This window comes from Gasterosteus aculeatus, chromosome 3 (genome assembly GCF_964276395.1).
Source record: "Gasterosteus aculeatus chromosome 3, fGasAcu3.hap1.1, whole genome shotgun sequence".
NCBI lineage: Eukaryota > Metazoa > Chordata > Actinopteri > Perciformes > Gasterosteidae > Gasterosteus > Gasterosteus aculeatus.
Genome location: NC_135690.1, coordinates 10,874,816 through 10,898,119, shown reverse-complemented (window position 1 = coordinate 10,898,119; position 23,304 = coordinate 10,874,816). Strand labels below are relative to the sequence as shown.

The window sequence follows — 23,304 nt, the reverse complement described above, 5'->3', positions numbered from 1 at the left end:
CTGGAGAAAGATTTAAAAAAGGGATGATATCAGTCAAATGAAAATGAACAAAAAACAACATTTTCTATTTCAGGAGCTAAAGGTGCTTCTTCCCCACCTGTGTTCTCTCCACCGAAGCTGTGTGTTTGTCGCACATTGGGCTGATCTCCATTCCCCTGTCTCTCTCCCGGTCTCCCTGGTGGAAGAACTCCTCCATGATCCTGTCTGTCCACTGCCGGTACAGATCCAGGGGCTTGGTCGGGTTACTCAGGTCCGCACAGTGAACCATGTTACGCAAAACCTGCCAAAAAAAAATAAAACCAACAACGACAATTAATGTCGCGTCCCTCCTTCCCGTGTGCCAGGCTGTCAGCATCACGCGGGTGTGCGAGCAGGCCCCTCACCTGCATCCTGTCTGTGTAGTTGTCCAGCAGCAGAACTCCAGAGCTGGTCACCTTCTTGGTTTCCACCATCGTCTTCAGATTAGCCAGCAGGCTCATGTGTTTGGACATGTCGGTTGCCAGCACCTGGAAGGAGAGAAGGACAGAGGATGATGTAAGAATAATGTAGGAAGTAAGCAATAAAGCAGTCAAGACATTACGCCGAAGGCTGAAGCAGGAGTCCGACAGATGTGCAGACGTTCCCTCACCATGTCGATGACCATCCGCCGCAGCGTCTGCTTCTGCTTCTTGGTGAGGTTTTGGAAGATGTCGCAGTTATCCCCCTGCAGCAGTTTGAAGCCCACAGCCAGGTGGTGGTTCTCCAGCACTGACTCATCGTTGTACATCAGAGCCAGCTCGGAGTCTAAAGGCAGAGGAGGGAGGGGGGGGGGGGAAAGTGACAGGAAGAAAGACGTTACATTGGGAGCTCTTGCTTTATAAACTCAGGTCAGGTAACTATGGTAACCATGCACTGTCCCTAAAAGCCCACATGTTTGCCTTGTTGTTGCAGGATCCCATTAAACCATGCAAATATATTCAGTGTTATCGCTTTTTTCACAGTAGAGAGGACTTACTGGTGTTGATGAGGAACTGGTTAGACACTCCTGGGTGGTCCACGTCATGAATGGCTGCAGCAAAAATGGCCGCCAAGATCTCCAGATCTGTGAACACCTCCTGTGTTAGAGGAGTAGGGAGAACAATACAGGTCAATGAGCTTTACAGTAACCTGACCGAACAAGGTAAGGTATCAGACAATTGTTTGAGGCCGAGCCTTCCGTGCGTCATCGTTTCATGCATGCAGTTTCTCGGGCATGCCAGCATTTGTGACGACAATGCCATTCATTTTATTAAACCAAAACAAAGAGCTTGAGAAATAGGTGCAGCCGATGAATGACACTTTAATGGTGTCGGCTGTCAAATGTATAAGATACCAGATTGTGACTACGTGTAAATTTGGCAAAAACAAAAAGCAAAGACATGCAAAATGCAGCCATTTTTCAAATTTACTTTCTTACAAAACAACAGTGACCGGAGGCGTGATCCCTATAAGTGAAAGTGACTTACATCCAGTGCAGGAGTGGACAGGAGGATGTGTGTGGACTGGGCTACGTCAGCCGCGTGCAGGCTGTTGTGGTAAGCCACGTCGGAGTGATAGTGGTCCTCTAAGGTCAGCATGAACGTCACAAAGGTGTCCGTTGGAATCTTGAACGTCCTCATCAGGTCTCGCTCCTGCGTAGAGGAAGAAGAAAAAAGAAGTGAGATTTCTCAATGAGGACGTTACACTGTGTGAGATCTCGTTTTGAGCTTTTTACCCGCGTACTGTACTGGTGGGCCGACTTTAAAATCAGGTTGGCAAATTGTGAGTCATACATTACTGAAAAGGCGAATATGAAAACAGTTCGCCCTCCCGCCATGATGATTCACAGCTAGAAAATCATTTCAAGTGCTAATGTCCCTCTAGCAGATGTCCCTGTAGGGATACTGACAGCTGAACATACTACACACACCAACGTGTGCCGTGCCTTACGCCCTCTATTCCAGCATGTGTTCATGAATGATGTTGTTGTTGTTGTTTTTTCACATCATACACACTAACCTGGAAGATGGAGTACATGATGGATGTAAGCGGGCGATTGCGGGAGTGCTCGGCCACTTGGAAGATATTTAAGCCCCATTTGTTAATGCCCTCCAGGTCCTGTAGGAGAACAGACCAGACAAAGACTTTCAGACGACTGCACGACTTTCACGTTATATACGGACAAACGTCGACCTGTCAATCACTTACCTTCGACAGCAGCTCCTCCTGGTCGGTCTTCACCCCAAAGCGATTGTTCGTGCTTGCACAGATGCTTGGTGTGTGGCTGACCTTCCTCACCCCGCTGATCTGAGTCATCATCCCACTCTGCTGCTGCTGTTGCTGCTGCTGCAGTTGCTGCTTTTGTCTCCTCTTCCTTTCCCTGGACTTAGGAACTGGACACGGAAGCTCCAACTCATTTTGCTTCTCTGCAGAGGAAAGAAGACACACAATATAGTTTTTTTTAAAAAGGTGCTTCTCGTTTACTCCAAAGACAGTAGAATAAGCTTGGGGCTGTTGCGTAAGCCTCCCGGCTTGTACCGAGTAAACAAAGTTAACACAGGCAGATAGTTGACCTCTCACACCTACGTGACAGAAAAGGCTGCACAGAGTTGTTTCATTAGGAAACAATCCTTCAGTTAACTTTGCTAGAAAAAGACAAAAAGCAAAAACAAAAACATTTCAAAAAGGCTGCTACCTAACTGTTATGATGACAATTCTGAGAAACCCTGATAATAACAATACACAGAACCATAGCTGCTGGCTCAGACTAGGCCGAAATGTTTATGTCATATTGTATTCTTTGTGAGCATGCAGGTGTGTTTCGGTTTGTGTCATTCAGTCGCCATGCGGGCACACAGTGTGTGTGTGTGTGTGTCAGTGGCTCGGCCTGAATATGTGCACCACACACACACACACACACACACACACAAATATCTGTGCTGCAGGATCCACAAAGCACAGGAAGAAAACGGTCTCAATACAACGGACAGCTGTTGGCTGGAATAAAGACGACAACAAAACCACTAAGCTTCAAAGATAAGCTTCTCTCTGCGCTCTGGTGTTTGTCTCTCCTCCATCACGGTGAGCGTTAGCGCTACAATGCATCCAGCCCTGTTCCCCTTGTAGGTGTCACTGTTTGGAGGCGAGAAGATGGCGGCGTGTTTACAAGCCGGAGCAGAACATCGGTCTGCACGCGGCCCAGACAAGCTGGCCGGTCTGAGCGTGTGAAGGCGCTGAGGTGGATGGGAAGGTGGACGGGGGGAGACACGGCTGTCCTCCTGATGAATAATGCGTGACGGCCCCGTGTGCCCACAAACAAGCTCCCATTTTCCCCACCCACTGCCCTCCAGAGGGAAGCCTTCCCTGAGCATAACCCCCCCCCCACACACACTCTCTCTCCACATCTCCACATCTCTCTGCAGTTAGAGCGAGGGGACTCTCTGCCCTCCCCCATACCAGATCAGACTGGTTTGAGAGCAGTGGAGCAGACGAACTAGGATTTTCTCCGCTACTTGCCACACGCTCTGGGTAACCTCTGTCATCTCTGAAGGAGAACGGCACGTTTAAGTATGTTGCACCTATGCAAGTAATATTAGAGTCTGGATCAGTGCTGCAGTGCTCACCTAGGAAGGTGTTGGAGATGTACTCGGAAACTTGGTTGCCTGAGCGGCTCATCTCAGACAGGTGGCTTAGCTCCCGGTTCAGCATCCTCTTGAACTGGAGGGATAGAAAAAGGAAAAACAACAAGATGAGGTCAAATTGTCTTTACACAAAAGTATATATTAGTTTTTCTGCAGTTTCAACAAAGCACTTCCTGTTATGTTCCCCTTTCCCTTGAGAGGACGGACGTGGTTTTTTAATGCACCATATAAGGTCAGTGTTTATGGCTCCTTGGTCCTGGTTTGAATTAGCCCCCAAGACAACTGACTGCCGAGCATTTCAACAAACACAACAACAGCGCATAGCATGCAAAATCAGGGAATCACACACACACACACACACATCCAAGTGTGCAATCAAAACACAACAAAATCAATGTGGCAATTCCGGCTGCATGGGGAAAACACACGAATATCCAGTAGCCCCGTCTGTGACAGCACTCCTCTGAGACACACCTTGATGTATCCCCAGGACACAGAGAACAGGTAGTTGGCCTCAGGCATGGTGCGGAGCTGTGCTGAGCCCCTGGCGCTCCCCAGCAGAAGCCCTGTATGCTCCTCTCTGAGTGGACCCCCAAGGCTGAGCTCAGCCCCACAACCTGGAGCACAGAGCGCCACCGAATCCTCGCCTTCCAGCGGTCGACTGCAGGGAAAAATGCCCCGGTTGAAGTGTCTAGAGACGGGCTGCGGCGGATCCCCGCATCCGATTGCGCCTCCTCATCGCGTCGCCCACCGTTTCCCAGGATCGCTGGCCGAGAGTGATGGAATCCCCCCACCCCCCCCACCACCACCACTCCCCTGTATTTCCTCGGCTTGCTTTTCGGTTGTCACTGCCTCTGTCCGTGTCTTTAAACCCCCTTTTCTCCTCCTGCCACCATCTAAACGTCATCCGGGGGGGAAATCCAGCTTTCCCAAGCTCATATGGAGCCAGGCTGGGAGGAAGGGCAGGCTGAGGGAGAAAGGAAATATGGGACAGAGACAGAGAGAAGGAGGCGGGGGCGGGTGGTGGGGGGGGGGTGGGCTCCAGCCGTAGAGCCCCCTGTGGCAGACTGATGGATTCTCTCTCTTTGCCTCCCACCCTCGCAAAACACTGAGCCATGCACGGCACTGCAGATAATCGGAGTTTGGAGGATCCCCCCCACATGTTTCTCTCGCTCTCTCTCTTTCTCCCTCACTCCTAAGCTCTCTGCAATCCCCCCCTCCCACCGTCTCTCTTTCACCCCTCCCAAACTTGGACTCTCGCCCTTCCCGATTGGCTCTCCTTGCTCAGTAATGCAGAACAGATCCAACGCACACTGCGCAATGTGAGGCTTCAAAGCACCGACGCATCCGTCCCACGGCTGAGGAGACGCTGGGTATGAATTTACCAGATTGGGGTTCAGTCTTTATTTTTCCTCCGTGGCAGGAATTGCTGTGCACGTTCCAGCTGACATTCATTCCAGTGCATTTTAAAGACCCGTCCTTGCTCTCGATTGAGACAAACGGATGAGAGTTTCTTCAGTCCGCCGCCCACCAGAGCACCACCAATTGCACGTCAACCTGAGCGCCATGGCAACAGAGTCACGTGGCTCATGCCATTGCTCTCACGGTGTTCCCCACTCTAAAACACATCGCATCACATCACACACAAGCCGCACAATGCACAATCTGTGGCAGAGATGAGCTGGATTGACACAACTAGGCTAGACAAAAAATCCAGGACGCGGCTTCAAGAAGGCAGATTCTGATACAAAATAGCTTTTCTCGTGCAACAATCTTAACACATTCTTTACAAGGAATGCAATGGGATAATGGTGCAACAAATCCCCTTTCTGGAATTGTGGTTCCATTTCCTGTATTAATAATGTCTGAAAATTACAAGCTAATCATGCCTTTTTATAGGCATTTTACTTTTTACTTTTTGGATTTTACAATGGGGTCTTTTCTTCGCAGAAGCTTAACAGGCATGAACTATCAAGCAGACTGCGAACATCAACTTGACAGTGCAGATTCAATACCCCTTTCAAAGCAGGGGCTGCTTCTAAAGCCCAAACTGCCAGAGGTACTCCATAAAAATCAAAGACAGCTCTTAAGGACAAAAAAAATGTGAGCTTGGAATCAGAAGGCTTTATTCCCTTCAGAAGGGAGTTAGTAATTGATTCTTCAAAGCAGTGGAGCAGCATGGATTTGTTTGACCTCTAAGAAAGTAATCGCGCACCGAGATACATTTCAGTCGCTTTGAGTCAGAAGTGCAGCAAATGCAACGCGGCATGGTGACCAGTCTGTGAGTGTTCAGGACAAAAGATGACTCAATGCATGGCCTAATCTCATGCATCCTTTTAAGTTAGTCAAGAGGGCCCACACTCAGGGGGAAAAAAACAAAACCCTGATCTTAGGTAACCTCCAGGAGTTTCATTAACCCAAGAAAAAAAACTGTGGTTAGTTCTCAGAAGATGAGCGGATGGCTCATAAATTTTGAATATTCAAAACAGGTGCACATTGAAGTCATTGTTTCGCAAATTCCGCAATGCAAAGTACATGTTTGAATGCAGGTTGAAACAAAGTTCGAACAACTACACATGAACACAAAATGTGTCAAAAGTTTCTGTTTCAGCCAAATGTGCCACCGGACCAGTGTTTAGTTCCTCTGGACTGAATCCAAACGAGCAAGCAGAGAAAGCAAAATACAATTCAATATTTGATCATCTTCTCCAAAGAAATGCCCTCTGATCAAACTAATTCATAATGAACACATTTTTATAAATGCACCAATGTATAAATAACAACCTCCATATGAGGGACCAAACTCACAGAACAATGCAAAATAACTCACCTTTTTCAAACTTGTGAGAACGCTAAAGTTTTTCATCTGCTTTTCAGAACATAGTCCCATCGTCACTCAACGAGAAAATGAGCACAAGCACGAGCCGAAAGAAATCCTGTGTCACAAGAAATAACTTGTGTGTTCGTCTGAGGCTCTGCCTGCTTCCTCCCTTGGTGCTGAAGTAAGGCAGGAAACTTATAGTGGTAAAGCTGACTTGACTGACTGGCATATACGCTTTAACAAAAGGTTGCTAGCACCTCCCTCAGACACGGGGCGGAACATGTGTCCCCACCTACTTCCTCTAAACTTGATAGGAAGCGGGTTGTCTGCCAGTAAAGGGACCGACTCTTACAATGTCCTCAGGCACCAAACAATTAACATACCTAAGTTCATCACTGAAAAGTCCCAGAAAACATGTTCAGCATGATCAGCATCATCAGCCCGGCGGCACAAAGTCAAACGAAAAAGTTTCCAAGCTCAGTTCTTACACTAATCTTCGACCTTGACTGAGAGTATTCGACCGAATATTGCAATGCCTCTGCTGTGCAATATGACAAAGTCCACACGGGGGGGTCCAACGCTGCGTCTGTCCTCCGCGTGGACGTTTGCAGTGTCAACACACAGCGGTTGACACCATGCGGGTTTAGTTTAACACAGGATAGATATTCCTAGAAAGTGTTGATAAAGCCTACTTAAGCATCGGGTTGCAGAAAAAAGCATAGTTTCATATTCACCTCCTCGGTGTCAGAAATCTGCTGATGCGATAGAAAATAAGCCAGACGTAGAGCGTTTCAATAACAATTAAGCACAGAAATCACTGCTGCAGCTTGTCTGATCCGCTCCAGCAGCCTTTCAGTCAAACGGAATCACTACGCTGTAATTTAACGTCCATTACCCCGCGCTGCAGCTACGGACCCACCGCTACATCTGTTTCAATCATTTTGTCATTTTTTTTCCCCCCCTCCCTCTGAAGACGGCGGCGCTTCAAAGTCGAAATGACCACACGTGAGTCGAAGTTTCCTACTCGCTCGCGCTTCGCTTGGGGGGCTCGCTCGCACGCTAGCCCGCAAAGCGCTAAGCTCCCCTAACTGGATTCAGATGGCGGTGTTTGTGCAAGGCCTCCACCGGCATCAGCGTGGAAGTGCGGCGTGGGCTAATGACAGTGAGGGGCAGGGGGAGCCGCTCCCGGCTGTGAGGTCACAGCCGCCCAGGCTGGCGGTCAGCCGGGTGTGTGGTCCCCGTCGGCCCGGACACACCTGTGCCCTTGGACCCAGAATAAAGAGACGGACGCCCTGGCTTCTCAGACGTGGGCTCAATTACATCCATGGGCTGCTGAAGAGAAACAGGCTCTTTGTCGAACGTCGCATCATTTAAATGTTGGAGAGCAACAAAAGTCTACAGTTGCTGCATTAATACATTTTTCTTATCGATTTTTGTTTTTTTAATTAAAAACTAGAACACTGACGAATCTCGACTGTGACACCGTGACTAGTTGAACCCTTGGAAAAGCACCAACAATGCTTGGTGGGGGTGCTGGGTCACCCTGGGAGGACTCTGACTCAGGGTAAACAATGTCCTCGGCCTGCCTGACCGGGTGGCTGCGCTGGCGTGCGTCCGCAGGGCCTCGGGCTCATTGTCTCGACGGCCCCCGGTGACGCGCTTATGCGCCAAGACTGGCTAACAAGGGAGCAGAGGAGAAGGGGCAGTGGGGGAGGGGTCACGGGAAATAAAGAGAGACAGGAAACCGGTGTCACGGTCACCAGTTACCGCTGACAACAACACCCCCCCTCCCCGTCCCAATCCGCCCTCCGACCACAGGCTGGAATACAAACGGATACGGACAACACCACCCTGGGTGTTTATAATTTGCCGCCGCCACAGAGTCTCCTCTGGCGGCGTGGGGGTTGAGTTATGCTGCGCACTCTACACTTATTTTGGTTGAGCTCCGCACAGACAAAATACACACGAAAAAATGAAAGAGAAGTAATGAGATCCAAATAGCTGCTTTGTGCAGTCATGAAACCCCACAGTGTGTCTATTTAGATTACCTCCAACCCGGTTACTACACTTACATTCAAAACGTCAAGTTTCAATGACTATTAATAAGAACATATGAGTGATCTTTTCAGGCACACTAGCAGGGATGGCAAAGTCTATTCTTCAAGTGTTTTGCACAGATATTTTTCTGGTTCCCAGAAGATGTTCCAATGACTATTGATTACTCCATCATCATCATCATCATCATGTATCATCATCTATATGATGCCGTAGCTTTCCGACATTTCCATCAGGCTCAGATGTACTAATTGCTCGTTGGCCAATATTAGCACGGTGACACACGGAACAGAGTTTTGCATTAACACATTTGTAAGCAACGCAGAAATGTTTGATCGGACACAAACGGGACATTATTTCAATACTACATCCTTGTACGTATTCATCATGAATACGCCCCACGTCATGGATAGAAGAAGAATATTCAGCTTAATAAAGAGTGTTCAATTGCCACACCTACTATCTATTATAATTTGAATAATATAAGAACATGGTTTCACTATTTTAACAGGAAATCAGTAGTTATTTATGCAAAACAATACAGTTCACACACAACTACAGAGAGGTTACTACTTTGCAAGTGCGTCAATGTGGCAAAAAGCTATTTACATTTTGCACCCGCTGCGCAAATTGGCCACCACACTGCAACAATTCTACAGCCGCGTACAAGACAGTGAGGCCCCCGTACCAAGCTCATTGTTGAAAGTGAACTACAGAACGCATACTGTGTAAATGATGATTCTGAAACATTGAACAGCAGTTGGACGAGCGCCTTTCCTCTGAATTCTAGTCTATCAATTTTAGACAGCGCTGTGCAGAGCGGGTGTGCTGTGTGCATCGTTGTCACAGTGGATGGACCAGGCAATGACAGTTAAACATATATCACAATTTTAAGTTGCCCTTAAATACACAATCACAAATATCCTGTCATTTAGAGCATATGAGCATATATATATATATATATATAGTCAACATAGTAGTCAACTTTTAAACATGCAATTTGAAAATTGAAATCTCCCTTATGGCAGTTGCAAAAATTGTGTGACCTTTTTAAATGGACGTGAGAATTAGCTAATAGAATTTTAAAAGTCCCCTCATTAGACATCACAACGCGCCGTCTGCACATGCAGTAATCCGTGGGGGCGGAATGGTCCTACCTTGTTGGAGGCCATGTCACTGACGGAGCGGTAGGTCTGGATGGTCTCCAGCTGGTCCAGACACCAGTCCAGCTCCTCCATGGTCTCCATAGCCAGCTTCTGGTAGGAGTCATCTGCCAACAGACACATGGACACGTATTCAGGCCCAAGAGGATCCATGTCCACGGCGGGGCCCTCCGACACCACGCGCGACGGTGGTGGTGGCGGCGGTCCGATGGGCCGAGTGTGGCTTGACCGGACGGAGGACTGGCCCGCGGGGCATCCGGCAGACGCGGAGGAAGGAGGGGAGGTGTGTACACACAGCTCCTTCATCTTATTACTCTGCTCCACCACTTCACAGACTTCGGACAAACTCGGGGCCAGAGTTGCTGTTTGCAGACTCTCTCTGTAGCCTCTTTCTCTCCATGAACCCCCCCGTTCCCTCGTCTCTGGTGCGCTCCCCAAACTCCCTCCCACCCGGCCTGGTCCTCCCCGCCCACCCACCCACTCTCAGATCTCCCTCCTTTCGCTTATCCCCCCCCCCCTCCTAGGGTCACTCTGGCTGCTGAAAAAGTGGTGTGAAAACCTCCTGCAGCCTCCTGCTGTCCGTAACCCCCCCTCCCATTAAAAAGTGATTTGTATACACAGTCTGCAGTGGGGCTGCGGGGGGGGGGGGGGGGGGGGAGAACAATTTGGCTTCTTATACTCCCTTAATGATGTTGAATCTCTTATTAATATCTGCATCAACTATTCTTAAGTATTGAGACAAAAGGGAGTAAAAGAGAAAGAGGCTACATGAATTTATTGAATGCACGTTGTTATTTCTGCAAAGCAAAATGCTCCAAGAGGCTCCATTCCAGGAAACGTCCTCTCTGAAACATGCAGCCCACTTGTAGTCTTCACACTGCTCAACTGCAGCGGGAGCATCACACACTCCCCCATAATCAACAATCCGGCTCTCTCCTGTCCGAGGGAGGGAAAAAAAACATATTTATTTCAAACACCAAACTCTGTGGAGCAACACGAGAGGCAAACTCTGACTCGCGTGCCAAAAGAAACTAAAGCGCTTCCTCTTTGGCACGGAACTCACGCAAAACATGGAGCGGAGCTACTGAAAAGGTGGAGCGACCGTCCAAGCGGTCATCCGGTTAAAGCGCCGCGTCGTTGCCCGCTACGCCTCACACACGTGTTCCGGTCGCAAACTTCAGAGGGGAAAAGGGGGGGGGGGGGGGGGGGGGGGTTATGAAAAACTAAAATGTGTGCAGATGATAAAACGCGAAGGAACAAATTACGATCAATTCCCTGATAAAATGTTGCTTCAACAAATATCCGCCCGCAGAGAGTAAACGCTGAGCACATCTGGATCCCCCCCCCCCTCCCAACTTCCTTTTTCTATGGGAAAGACTGATCTCTACTTCATAGGGCTTCACACATGGAAGACATTTACCCCATATGCTTAGTGAAAACGGGACAGCCAGCGTGCTGCTGCCCGATTTACGTCAGCGCGTAGTAGATCAAAGCTCTTCAAACAGCAGAGCCGGTGTGCAGACGCTCACAAAGAACTTCAATGAAATCTCAGTCAAAATACGTGCAGCTCGGGAACTCCCCCCCCCCCAGCGTAGAACGGTATCAGAACAACATGACGACAGCGACTGTTTTGAATGTCAAAGTTTAGAGTTTCAACTGCAGTTTCAATCGCGACTATTAGGAATCATGCCAGCGGTTCCTCACAGCACTGGCCTCACTCCTCGGGTCAGGCCGATTTCCCTTTGACTTGAGCTCCAGGTTGGGGAATACAAAGAACCCCGTGGTTACAGAACACCGCCGGACGCCAGAGCCTCACAGTTCAAACCCTTCACAGGAACCACGGGCATCCGAGCCGCGCGCGTAAAAGTCAGTGACGCGCGCGGCAGGAAGCTCGGCCTGAAACCAGCTCACGCGCGAGGTGGAGAGCTGTTGAAATGGGGTGCAGACCAACGTGTGGCAGTCAGTTGGGCCATAAGCTGGCGAGATGTTGTCAAGAACACCTCCTTGACCACATCCTGCCCCCCCCCCCTTATTTCCTCCAATGAGAGCATTTGGGCACATTGGGGAGTTCAGCAAAGAAGTCGTGATTCATCAAAGTCTTGGCTCATCACCGCTGCCTGTATGACCAGGACGCAGGTCATTTTAAAGCTGGTGACTGATTCATACACACACACACACACACACACACACACACAACTCACAGTGTGACGTCAGTAAAAACCTTAAAAAATGTGCTGGTTTTGGTGTTTGGCTTCATACCAAATGCTCAACGCAACAACAACTAAAGCGGAGCTTGACGTGTCCGTCAGCTGGAGGACACAACTGGACATCTTATGATCCTCATTAGGGAGGAGGAGCAGAGGGGGCTGCTGAATCCATCACTGCGTTGTGGTTGATCATAAATACAGCGCTAAATGGGCTGACAGACATTTCACAATGTCACCAGTCAAAGGTGGCGTGACGCACGCTCAGTCTGAAAAACCTGCTCCCAGACAGAGCGCGAGGTACTTTTCCAGCCTTTTTCTTTTTTTTCAGTGAGTCTCTCTTTTTTTTCTCTTCTACGATGAGTCCTAATGCTTCGGCCATATGCTCGAGGCGGCCTAGAGGACAACAGGCCTCAGTGTGCAGACAGACCCCGTCTGCCTCCCCTCTCTCCCTCCCCCTCCGACTCTCTCCCCTGTGGGGGCCACAAACCGGCCTCTGTGAGAGCCATCAACTGCACCGACGAGCGCGGCTACGCTCAAGCGCCCCCCCCCCCCGCTCCGTTCCCGCGTGAAACACCTTCCGCTCACTTCCACCTCACACTGCCCCTCTCTGTGCTCTCAACCCCCCCCCCAAAAAAAACCCCAGCTTCCTTTGCTGTCTGGCTGGAGTTTGGTGTGCAGAGCTGAACTGCATGATCCATTTCCACCCCTTGCTGATAACATCTTTTACCTCATTCATTTACTGTGCACCGAATGAAATAGTTATTAAATACTTGAATACGTTTGCATTCAAACATTTAAGTAAAATTAGAAAAGGATCAGAAAAATGTATCAAGGTATCAAAATAAAATGCACTGGAAGTGGAAGGTCATCGTTTTTATTTAATGCAATGATGCTATTATAGCAATGCATGTTCGTTCATGTGAGCAAACACACAGTGCTCATCTAGACCGCCGCATGTCATGAAAGCGAAAACACACTCTGAAACAGGTACGTGCCCGTACACAGCGCAGTTTGTGTTTCACTTCTCACTGCTGTGATAACAATAATCCTAAAAATAAGGGGTGGACATTTGTAAAAGGTCCAGCCCCCGAAACCACACCATCCCACTGTCTTCTCTCACAAACAACTTCAAACGATTGTGTATCCTCATAGTTTACAAATGGGCCATGACCTCCTCACCTGTCAGAACAAAAGGCTTCACCGCACGGCTCATCAAGGCCTGTTTGGCAGCTCCTTCACAATGCACCATGGAGCGGCGCTGGCAGGGGCCCCGTTTGCGGGATGGGCCGCGGCAAGGTTTATGACTGTGCTGACGTCAATGACATAATTCAAATGCTTAACCAGGCTGCACGCCTGCAGGCCTCCAGATCCCCTCCTCTGGCTGTGAGCCTGGAAAACCCGAAATGGATTCCCGCTGTGGGACAGAGTGACGACCGGCGAGCGGAGCGGACCGCAGAGACTTCAGGTCAAGTTCGTTCTGGCTGTCAGTTCGTGGTCTGCTGTCCGGGTGTCTACTCAAATCTGTTTGTTCATTCTATTAAACGTAAAGGAGTGCACTTCTTCGTCAGTAATGATACGTAAAACTCAAGCGGTCTCAAGCAAAAACAGCATTGGCCTCCACAACAAACAACTTTAACCACTTTCATTACAACCATAAAACAATGCTGCAGAGAATGACAAACTAAAATCTGTCGTTTTAAATATTTGACACAGTTTATTAGGCCTACAAATGGGTTCTACTTGTCATTCTGCGCATTCAACGCAACATGCAAAAGGCCCTGCCCTAATTCACAGGTAACACCTTGTTATTCATGTTAGGCAAAAAAAAATCCCACACATTACAGTTGATTGACACGTGCTGTTCTTCCTCTGTCTTCTATCAGAGGGACCTGTTTGTGATCGTCACAATGACTTCTCCTTCAGAACATGTTTACACAAAAAGGTGGATGAGTAATACCTGTTATCTGGGGCCTGACACTCAGCAGCGTACGTGCAAAGTCGGAAAATCTTGTGTAAGCCACGTTTTGATTGGATAGAGCGGTAAAAGTATTGGGCCGTCGCATTTGTATTAGTTCCACAAAATCCACACAATACAACGTTAGATATTCATTTCTGAATGACTAACCGTGGACCCTGGACTCCTCCATCTGGGACAATGTTTCATTAAATGCTAGCGATGACAAGCGTTACAGACTCATCGCCGGCCCTTTGAGGTCAAAGACGTCACCATTAAGCAAATTTTCTCGAAAGTGCTATTTATTATGAGCAATAAAGAGCGGAGCTGACAATCAGGGAGCTCGCTGGTATAAAAGTGATGGGGCCTATTCCCAAAACTCTTTTTGTTTATTCTTGCAATCAGACCTTTTATTCCGCCGGTAATATCTCCTGTGTGAAATCTCTCTCTGAATTTCAATGCATTTCCTTTTGCTGTCTGTAGAGCGACATTCCCATCTTACCTCACCGTCTCCCGCCAAGGTGGCACGCAACACACTCTTCACTTGGCACGCAACACACTCTTCACTTTTCACTTTTTTAAAATCTATTGACCATCTGAGATCCCTTCGCAGCAGATAATCAATGTTTCACAGAGCTCCAGATTAGCCAGCTCCTGCCCACTCAGACGCAGTTACAACATCCTTTCCACAACTGGTGGGGGGGGTATCACCTCACTAAACACAGATGCAAAACAGGAAAAAATCTGCTCCGCTTTTCCGGTCAAAGAGTTGACGAATACGATACAGAAACCATTACATCACAGGATACGAATACGAGGACGTCTTTCTTTGGAATATTGTTAATTGTTGTAGTCTCCCCCTAAACAATTGCTATTATGTCCCGTAGTGTCAGGTGTGCTGGATGTTCTCTGTATTCTCAGGAGGAGATGACTGGTGACATTCCATGGTGAAACGTGAGTAGGACGCTGAATCAAAAACACAAGAGTATTGTGTGTAAGATGTTTCACACTCATTTAAAATTGGCTTGTTCATACTTGTTTTTCTCATTACATCTTTTCCACGCCAACAACAAGATGGGTTTTTGCACGTCAGAGATTACTCCGCAAAGGGCAAGGTTTGCGAGAAGTGTGGAGGAGGAAGGACAATAAGACTTGTATTCTTTCCTTCTTTCAGCCCATCTGCGCTGATAGGAAGTGGAGATCAAGCGCGTGCACGCCGCGCTGACGTCAATCAGGCTTGAAGAACCAGTGCAACAGGAACTAATGCCCCCCCCCCTCCCTTTCTGAACTTCACACCTACCTCATCTGAATCACAAGCATTCAAACTCCTTCCGTGATTCTCACCCTGTCTTCTGCAGAGAAGGTGCATGGGAATTTTTTGTCAAGTCACATTTTCCCTAATCAATAACCCGAAAGATCACAGCTTGCACGTGTGAAAAGGCTGAAAGTAGATAACGCACTTTGTGCCGGCGCTGTAAACTGCACTAGTACTGTTGACACGGTTGTGTTCATAAGCAATGGCGTCTCTCCCCAAATGAATCTCCACCAACTAAGTATTTGCATGCAGAGGACTATGTTTGTAAAACGCACATTCTATCTCAGTCTAATGAAACTGTAGGAATTTGCTGACCCTATTCATTGTTTGAGCTTCTTTTTCAATTATGAATTGATGTCAACTGTGCATTTACTATTCAGATACATTTGTATCTCTGGCTTTAATGCATGAAACTGCACCTTTAAGGATTCACATCAGCGCGTCGACACTCATTCTTCAGCATCTTTCGAATCCTTCAAAAGCAAGACTTTACTTTTGATTTCTTAAAATGTATAAAACTATTACATAAAAACAATGCAATGCTTATGCAACGCTTGGGACAGGACTCACCTGACAGACAGACTTTGGTGAGAGTGGGCTGATTGGTAGCAGGAGACCTCCTGCAACCGGGGAGAAACATGCCAGAAACCGTTAAAATCCGGTGCCCCGATGCTCAGCAAAGGTTTGCGTCACTTTTTGCGTAGTGCGATGTGGTTGAAGCAGCAGGCCTTGTTGCCACAGCACAGACACACAACAGATGCTCCCTCAGTTCTCTGAACTTTATGTAAGTCAGTTTTTCTTCTATGGAACATTTTTGTAATTGATTGAGTTTTGCCTCGTAGTGACCTCACTCCTCTGGGTGACTGGACTCATGCAAACCTCATGAAACCGCTGCCACTGACCCTTCATGCAAATATGAGACGGGGGGAAATCGCAAAAAAATTAATAAAATGCTGCTCCAAACCAGCTTTTGCATCAAAAGAACAGATCTCTCTGTATGTGTGAATCTGTACTTGGTTTAACTAGCGTGCTTCATTGGTGAGACAATAGCGTTACAAATGTTTCTGATGCACTGGCGCCCCCAAGTGAGGCATGTTGGCATTTTGAATCCTAGCAACTAAACAATATTCATGAAGGCTAAAAATCTGCATGACTATTTCCTAAAAGAAAAAAATGCTGTAGACTTTTTCAAAGGTTTTGTATCAGCTCAGCAATTACAAAGAGGCCTCAAGACAAAAACCTTGATTGGGTATTTGAAGACATTCTTCAGCACGTAGTAAAACACCAGCCGATACTACAAAGACATGACATACGACTTACTTATTGGAGGCACACTGTACATTCGTCAAGGTGGTGAAGTTGTTTCTGACAGTGCGAAGGCTTGCCAGAACCTAAAGAACAAAGAAAGAGAAAATAACATGAGGAAAGAGAAGAACAAGCCCAAGAGAACCCTCAGCCTCCTATGGGGCTGTGCACGGCTGTCCATCTTACAACGATGGCTAGAAGGCGCAAAAGCCGTCGGTTTAAAATTGGCTTCACAAAGTCCTACTGCTCCCGAGGAAACGCGGAGGCGTTCCTTTTTCTGTTTGGATCCTTGTTTTATTCCGTTTTATTGGAGACTATCCCAAAATCATACCAAGAGGTTTTGCAACGCTGGGATCCGAGTGACCCAGTGAAGGGGAGAGTTCACATTATGTTTTATCATTTGATTGATATGGAAGGATTGTGTGGTTTTATGGGGACACATAACGTTCTATACCGAGCTTTCTCTGTTTTTGCCTTTTTTCTTCGGCACAGCGGACTGTTTGTGTCATGTTGTATGTATTTGGGCGGGATGGATGAGGTCCGGGGTTCCTACAGTCTCCCAAAGAGTTGAGTTTGCAGTGTTCATTGAGTTCCTTTGTTGTGTGTGTATGTAAACTGAAAATAAAATGATTGAAAAGAAGCAGAAGCCCACTGGTGGAAAAGGCCGGGTTGGATTATTTCAAATCAGCATGAAAAAGTTGAAGAAGTTTTTACATTACAGATTACTTTATTTATTATTCATTTTGCACAAAATGTAGCTTATTATTCAGAGTGACTCATTATTTGTATCTGGGTAACTCCAACGTGTTGATTAGCTGTGACTTTTGTTTTCGTCTTTGTAGTCGTCACATCGACACAATTCGCAACCTTTAGGCATTATTATTATTAGTAGTAGTAGTAGTCGGTTGATGACAGCATGTTCATAAAGTTGGATTTTCTCTTGATTGTGTTATAACAAGGCATGAAACAATACCCCATTGTTTTTGTCAGGCATCTATCTGAAATAAGGAACCTCCTGACCAGCAGCACACAGCATCTACTATCTAACATTTCCATTCCCAACTATCAGCAAGCAGGACGTTAAACGCACAAGCTGTTCAGTCTTAACAACCTCGCCATGCCTACTTTAGGCTAACAGGCGACAGAGAGGTTAATGACGCCTGAGTGTGTGTGTGTGTGTGTGTGTCTCTGTGTGTGGTGCTTTCTGAATTCATAAGGCGTTTCAAATCCAAAGAGAAAAAAAATGAGATTGCAAAGAAATGTAACCATTCACAACATCATTAATGACTGATGTTATAGGAGCAGATTTATTTATCACCAGGTCTTACCTGAGCAAATGGAGTCACAATCAAGTCCTCCCCATGCCTGAAATATGATGTGAAAACTATTAAAGGCCGACAAATACACTGTTTTTAGCGAAACAAAAATCATTTTGCAATGATTATATCTACATGCGGCTTGGCAATTTTGAATAGAAGTGGACCTTTCATGAAGAATACTTATTGAACTGGCAGAAAACACGCTACATCGCGATGTGTGTCAGGACAGAGGACACATCTCTACTCACAGTTCTCCAACAATGGAAGAGTTTCGAGACAAGGACTTGGGCGACAGTTCGTAGTCGCTGTCAGAGCGGTAGAGGAAGGACTCGCGGCGCTGGCCGTGGCCCGCCTGGTTGGGATGGAGAACCAGACCTGAACCCGGCGACGCCTGCAGCTCAGAGGGACTGCAGCACAACGACGGACCATTTTCCCCTTCAAAGCTAAGAGGAGACAGAGGGAAACGACAGCAGTCAGTAAGATGAAAAGAGAGGAGGGGCAAGCTGAGAGAATACATCAAATTGATCATCAATCAAATCATAATCATCGGGATGTGCTGTGTGCTTCTAATAAGCTGCCACTAAGTAGTGACTTGCGCAACACGTTTCGCAAATCCCATCCAGGAAAGAGACGGTTGCATAAACCCAACAAAGATTACTCAGCAATCCATTTACGGCCTAAAATCCAAACAGTTTTGCTCATTAAATAAGTATGCTTTGCTGGTCCGTGCCGGGACGGGTTGTTTGATAGTAAACGGCTGCTCTGCATCTCACTGGGACACCATCTGTCCATGACAGCTCCGCTCAGGCCCCCCACGCAACACGCAGAGGCACGGATTACCTCCTTATGCGGATGTATTCTAATATGTTTTTTAATTCAAGCTCTGTGTGTTTTTACAGACATAAACACTACACCAAATCCTATTTCATCTACTTTTTTTGTTGTTTGTAGTGTGTGTGTGTGTGTGTGTGTGTGTGTCTATGTGCTCAGGGAGCCCAGAGGGTTAGATAAGTACAGCAGTTTAGTCTGAAATAAGCATCTGCTCTCAGACCAACGTTTGTTCTCTACATGATGGTCCTTGACGAGTTAATCAAATCAGGATACATTAAATACAAACACAAGGTATTTCAGGCAGCATCTCATCAAATAGTATAAAGCCTACGCTGGTTTTCCATGTTTGCTCCTGACCTTGAAAAAAACTTTTATCTAACTGTGAACTGATCAATACACGACGAAATCCTCACCAGCACAAGAAAGTCCCCCCAGTCGGTTTAACACAAAGTCGACATGTTTTGTGTAAACATAATGCCTTCTGGTCGGCATGTTTGCTGACGCCACAGAGAAACCTCCACAGATGCAGCGGCGATATAATCGGTTTGCCCTCCTGGTCTGGATGCAGGAGGAGAGGACAAGCTATTGCGTAACCAGAGGATCAGGTCGGATGTCTAGGGTGAAAGGTCAAAGCATCAACGCCCCGCGGGAACAGATACCACAAATGATCCATCAACCTCCCTGAAGCAGAAAGGTGTCCGCAAGAAAGAAAACAAGAACCACACATTCTTTTGCTTTCATGTATCCACGCCGTCAACTTCTCTAAAAATCCATTTCGTAATGGACCAACTGTCCCAAAGATCACTTAGCCATTTGCCCCACATTTCATGCGACATGTGGGATTAAACGGGCTCGAGTCCCACTGAGGCGCTCTCACTCCACACCTCTGCCAGTAAAGCTCAGATTAAAGTGAAATGTCAAAAACACCGGCTACACAGAGCGATAAACGTCATCCCTGTCGCCATTTGCGTCATTCATCTGACACAAGCAGGAAAGTAAACCACAGCATTTCACAGCGACACGTTATTTCAGCAGATCCTCATCCTAGATACCGTTAACGCACAGCAATGATCCGGTGAATTGGAATAAAACTCCTTTGGCGAAGTGCCGTAAAATTAAAATTCACCTTTGCGATCCACAAATCAAATCACTCTCGAACACTTAAGACGCCGTTGGAGAGCCGGGGGACGGATCCGACCGGCTCAGGACACTCGCAAAGACGGCACGTGGAAGAGTTGAGCTCAGTTAGAGACGGAAAGACAGAAGAATACAAAGACGAACACGTCACCTGGGAGCCGAGAGGTGTGCTCCACTGACCACTTCCTCACTGAAGTCAAAGTGCCCCACCCTGCACCTCGGGGACCTCCGCGGCATCCTTTTCTCTCTTTACACCTCCGATTTTGCCAGGCGACAAAAAAGCAGCGATGCCGTGGCTGCTTGCTCACACACACACACACACACAGGTCTCCGTTTCTGTGCAGTAACAGGCCCCGCGCTGGAATAACGCAGGCTTGGCAGACGCTAACGGAGGCAGATCTGGGCTGGAACAGTCGCAGAGGCTCTGTTTATCCGACCGCCTGTCCTTTTCCTCTCTATATTAAGCCACTGCAGATTAGTCAGCGAGTTCATCATTCAGCGATTGGTTATGATGTCACGTGAAAGCATATGCACTTAAGTTGACGATGAAAAGGGATGTTTGAAAGCGGAAAATCTTGATTTTAATCTATTTGTCAAATTTGGAATGGTCATTGGAGTGTGTACATACTGATAAGAATGAATTCAGTTATATTGACATTTGCCCAGGAATATAATAATCTGTTTGCATAACCTTTGGCTTTCAGGTCATATCCACTTAAAAACACAATCGTCCCAATTTCAGACAACACATTTTCCTTTCGCCTCTTTTTGGTGCTTTAAAAAAATGATCACAAAAACAGTTTTTTTCTTTAATTAAGAATTAAAACCGTGATATTAGGACGACAAGAGAATATAGCGAGACTGGCTCCAGTATTGTTGAGGCGTATACGGGGCAAGTTTCCAAGATGTTGTCGAGACGCAAAACATTCCAACATGGCTGCCATCCTCATAAACTTTGCTGAATAACATAAAGTTGTGGTTCAGGCAGTAATTAGATCAGTGTTCATTTAACACCGTGTTAGCTTGTATATTGTATTTCCACTGTATCAGTTGAGTGAGTTCATGTCGAGAGGTGAGTGTGAGTGTGACTGAGATGGGGGATATTTGGAAGAGAAGAACCAGAGCCCCCTTTGTCATCTTTGCGCCGACAGCCGAAAAAGGGGGAAAAACTGCAACAGTAAATGTTTAAAAACCTCTGGACGGCAACACAGCAGATTCTGGGAATAAAGCGTGCTTGGGATATAGCGTGATGCAAGGTGACGGAGAACTGTGGCTCCACACACACTGAAAGTGGATTGATTGTCATCATATTATTGGGTTGATACCAGCTTATGTAAATCCACTTTATATTTTGTTTAAAAAGGGGAGAAAAAGTGATTGGATTTTGATATCAACTACAAATATATTGTAAAGGGTTAAAAGGGCATTTTTCATGTAAAGCTCATCCCAGAGGAAAACCCGCTGCAATCAGCTTGTGCTTTTCAATATTCTAACAATGGAAACATTTTCTCACACATCTCCACCCGTGAAGAAACCAAATGTAACGCAGTGTGCCTCGAAAGCAGCACAATATCCTGCATGAGATTTGTTCTTTGTTTTTTTAGAATTTCTATTTTAAATCTACTCCTGCTGCTGCTCCTGTGAACATTATATCATCGATTGTATATCTGTTCAACCTGGAAAAAATAGTTTTGTTTTTTTAACAATTTCCTTTTGTTTTGTAATGAAAGTTCATTATCTGAAGGTTTTGAAAATGGATTAAGTTGTAAATTGTTTGGATGATAAATGACTCTGAGATAAACATGGTTATTGGGTCTGTAAATACACTTAACAGGACTTGACTTAAAAAATACAGCCAGCTGCACACAACTCTCCACAGGTTAGATGCAACATCCATTACCAGAGCTTACATGGCAATTCATCTCTTTGATAAATGACTCTCCTGAACTCCAACTCACCCTACAGCAGGAACATCTGTGGCTACTTGGAATAAACTGGTGCTAATAAGGCTACGTGTGGATTAATAAATAAATGTCAATAACCATGCGCCTGCTCTAGTTCTCTAAAAACAACACAATAAATAAAAACAATGGACAAACACAGAAAACAGAGTGACCCAACAGCGACCAGATTCCTACCAGGTATTGGCTACTGTGAAGCGCCGGTATCGACGGAGATGCTTGTTTACCGCCTGCTTGCGAAAGCCCTGAGGCGAGCCGGGCAACGGGGCCGGCGTAACGGCGTGAGAGCGGCGTGAGTTCGCCTGGTCCGACCCGAGCTTCTCTCCGCCGACTTCCATTACTGCAGCTGCGATGTGACCCAAGTCTTGTGCAAAGGGGATTTCCTTTGGTTTGAAAGCTACCGCCTCATAAAGAAATAACGCTGTGAAACTGAACCAGAGGAGTTGTTGTGCTGTGCTCATAAATATTCCCAAATATAGTTGGAGGAATATGACTCTTTTCATAAACCTGATTGGTAAAAATATTTTGGGGTGCCCCTTTTACTGCAGTGAACAACACCATCAACAAGCCTATTGGCTGATCAATAACAGCTGGAAAAAGAACACTAAAAGTCACGGAGAGTTCACAGCGAAGTGCAGTAAACAGTTTTCCAGCGCCTGACCTTCAATCCAGATAAATGCAACCCATGCTCCCAAAAAGGCAGTAGAGCAGAGTATGAGCGCTGTAGAGATGAAAGCAGCGGACACTCCATCACCGGAGGGAGCCCATAATTATCTGTGGTTTAGTGGAAGAGTCCCAAAGGTTCAGAAAAAGGGTTTATGGGTCAAATTGAAGCCATCATAAAAACATTTTGCTTGGTTTAACTCTACCTTCTAAAAGCAGCCCTGTGTATTCTGCCTCAGAGAGGAACCCAACAACAACAACAAAAACAACAGTGTATTCAGTTAAATCACTGCCACATTATTTTGTACCATTTGGTGCCTTCGAAATTAGCATTTGTGTTCTTCTCTGGATGCACACGGTTACAGTTATGACAAAAAAAAAAAAAAACTTAAAGTAAGAAAAGAAGGTGTTGAAAACACCGAGATGAACCAAAAGAAAGACGGAAGTGCCAACTTTGCTGCTCATTTGCAAATCTAATGATGCAGGTAGATCACTAAACACACAACTTTTTAGAAAAACAATTCTAAAAAAAATAAAATAAAAGCAAATGACCATGACCGAATAAATACACGGTGTATGATAAATGATGTGCGATATTGTGTCATCACTTTCCGCTCGCAAAGAGCGCCGCACACATCTGAGTGATGCTCATCCGTTGTTTTGTGGAGACTCACCCGTCGGGTTCCGCCTGCGTGATGTCGATCCGGGGCAGAGAGGAGATGGGCAGACTTGTAGGTCTGGTCCAGGTCACTGGATCCTCTTCAGGTGTTAGCGACCTGACCTTGTCCCTATCCTTTTCCAACTGTCGCCATGACAACGGAGGCAGCTGCAGGTTGCCGGAGAACCGCCTGTGGACCTTGCACACATCTACCCCGAGCGTGCTGCCGGTGGAAAGTTGTCCAACGGAAGGCTCCTTGTTGAAAACAAGATGGCAT

General features: G+C 46.6%; 1 protein-coding gene across 5 annotated transcripts in view; it reads right to left on the bottom strand.

Annotated features, from left to right (window-relative positions):
- LOC120815869 (3',5'-cyclic-AMP phosphodiesterase 4B) overlaps window positions 1-23,304 on the bottom strand; it is a 39,084-nt gene that overhangs the window by 2,284 nt on the left and 13,496 nt on the right. For 4 of the 5 annotated variants that reach the window (XM_040170912.2, XM_040170913.2, XM_040170915.2 and 1 more), the window contains 14 exons: window positions 23,044-23,282; window positions 18,026-18,220; window positions 17,787-17,823; window positions 16,474-16,544; window positions 15,724-15,773; window positions 9,672-9,784; window positions 3,621-3,714; window positions 2,206-2,423; window positions 2,017-2,115; window positions 1,485-1,649; window positions 995-1,094; window positions 629-783; window positions 384-506; window positions 98-280 (listed from right to left, as the gene is read on the bottom strand). In XM_040170912.2, coding sequence (XP_040026846.1) covers window positions 98-280; window positions 384-506; window positions 629-783; window positions 995-1,094; window positions 1,485-1,649; window positions 2,017-2,115; window positions 2,206-2,423; window positions 3,621-3,714; window positions 9,672-9,784; window positions 15,724-15,773; window positions 16,474-16,544; window positions 17,787-17,823; window positions 18,026-18,220; window positions 23,044-23,282 — 1,842 coding nt within the window. Of the gene's footprint in view, window positions 1-97; window positions 281-383; window positions 507-628; window positions 784-994; window positions 1,095-1,484; window positions 1,650-2,016; window positions 2,116-2,205; window positions 2,424-3,620; window positions 3,715-9,671; window positions 9,785-15,723; window positions 15,774-16,473; window positions 16,545-17,786; window positions 17,824-18,025; window positions 18,221-19,896; window positions 20,180-23,043; window positions 23,283-23,304 lie in introns of those variants that run through there. The other variant, XM_040170916.2, reaches the window with a different exon arrangement.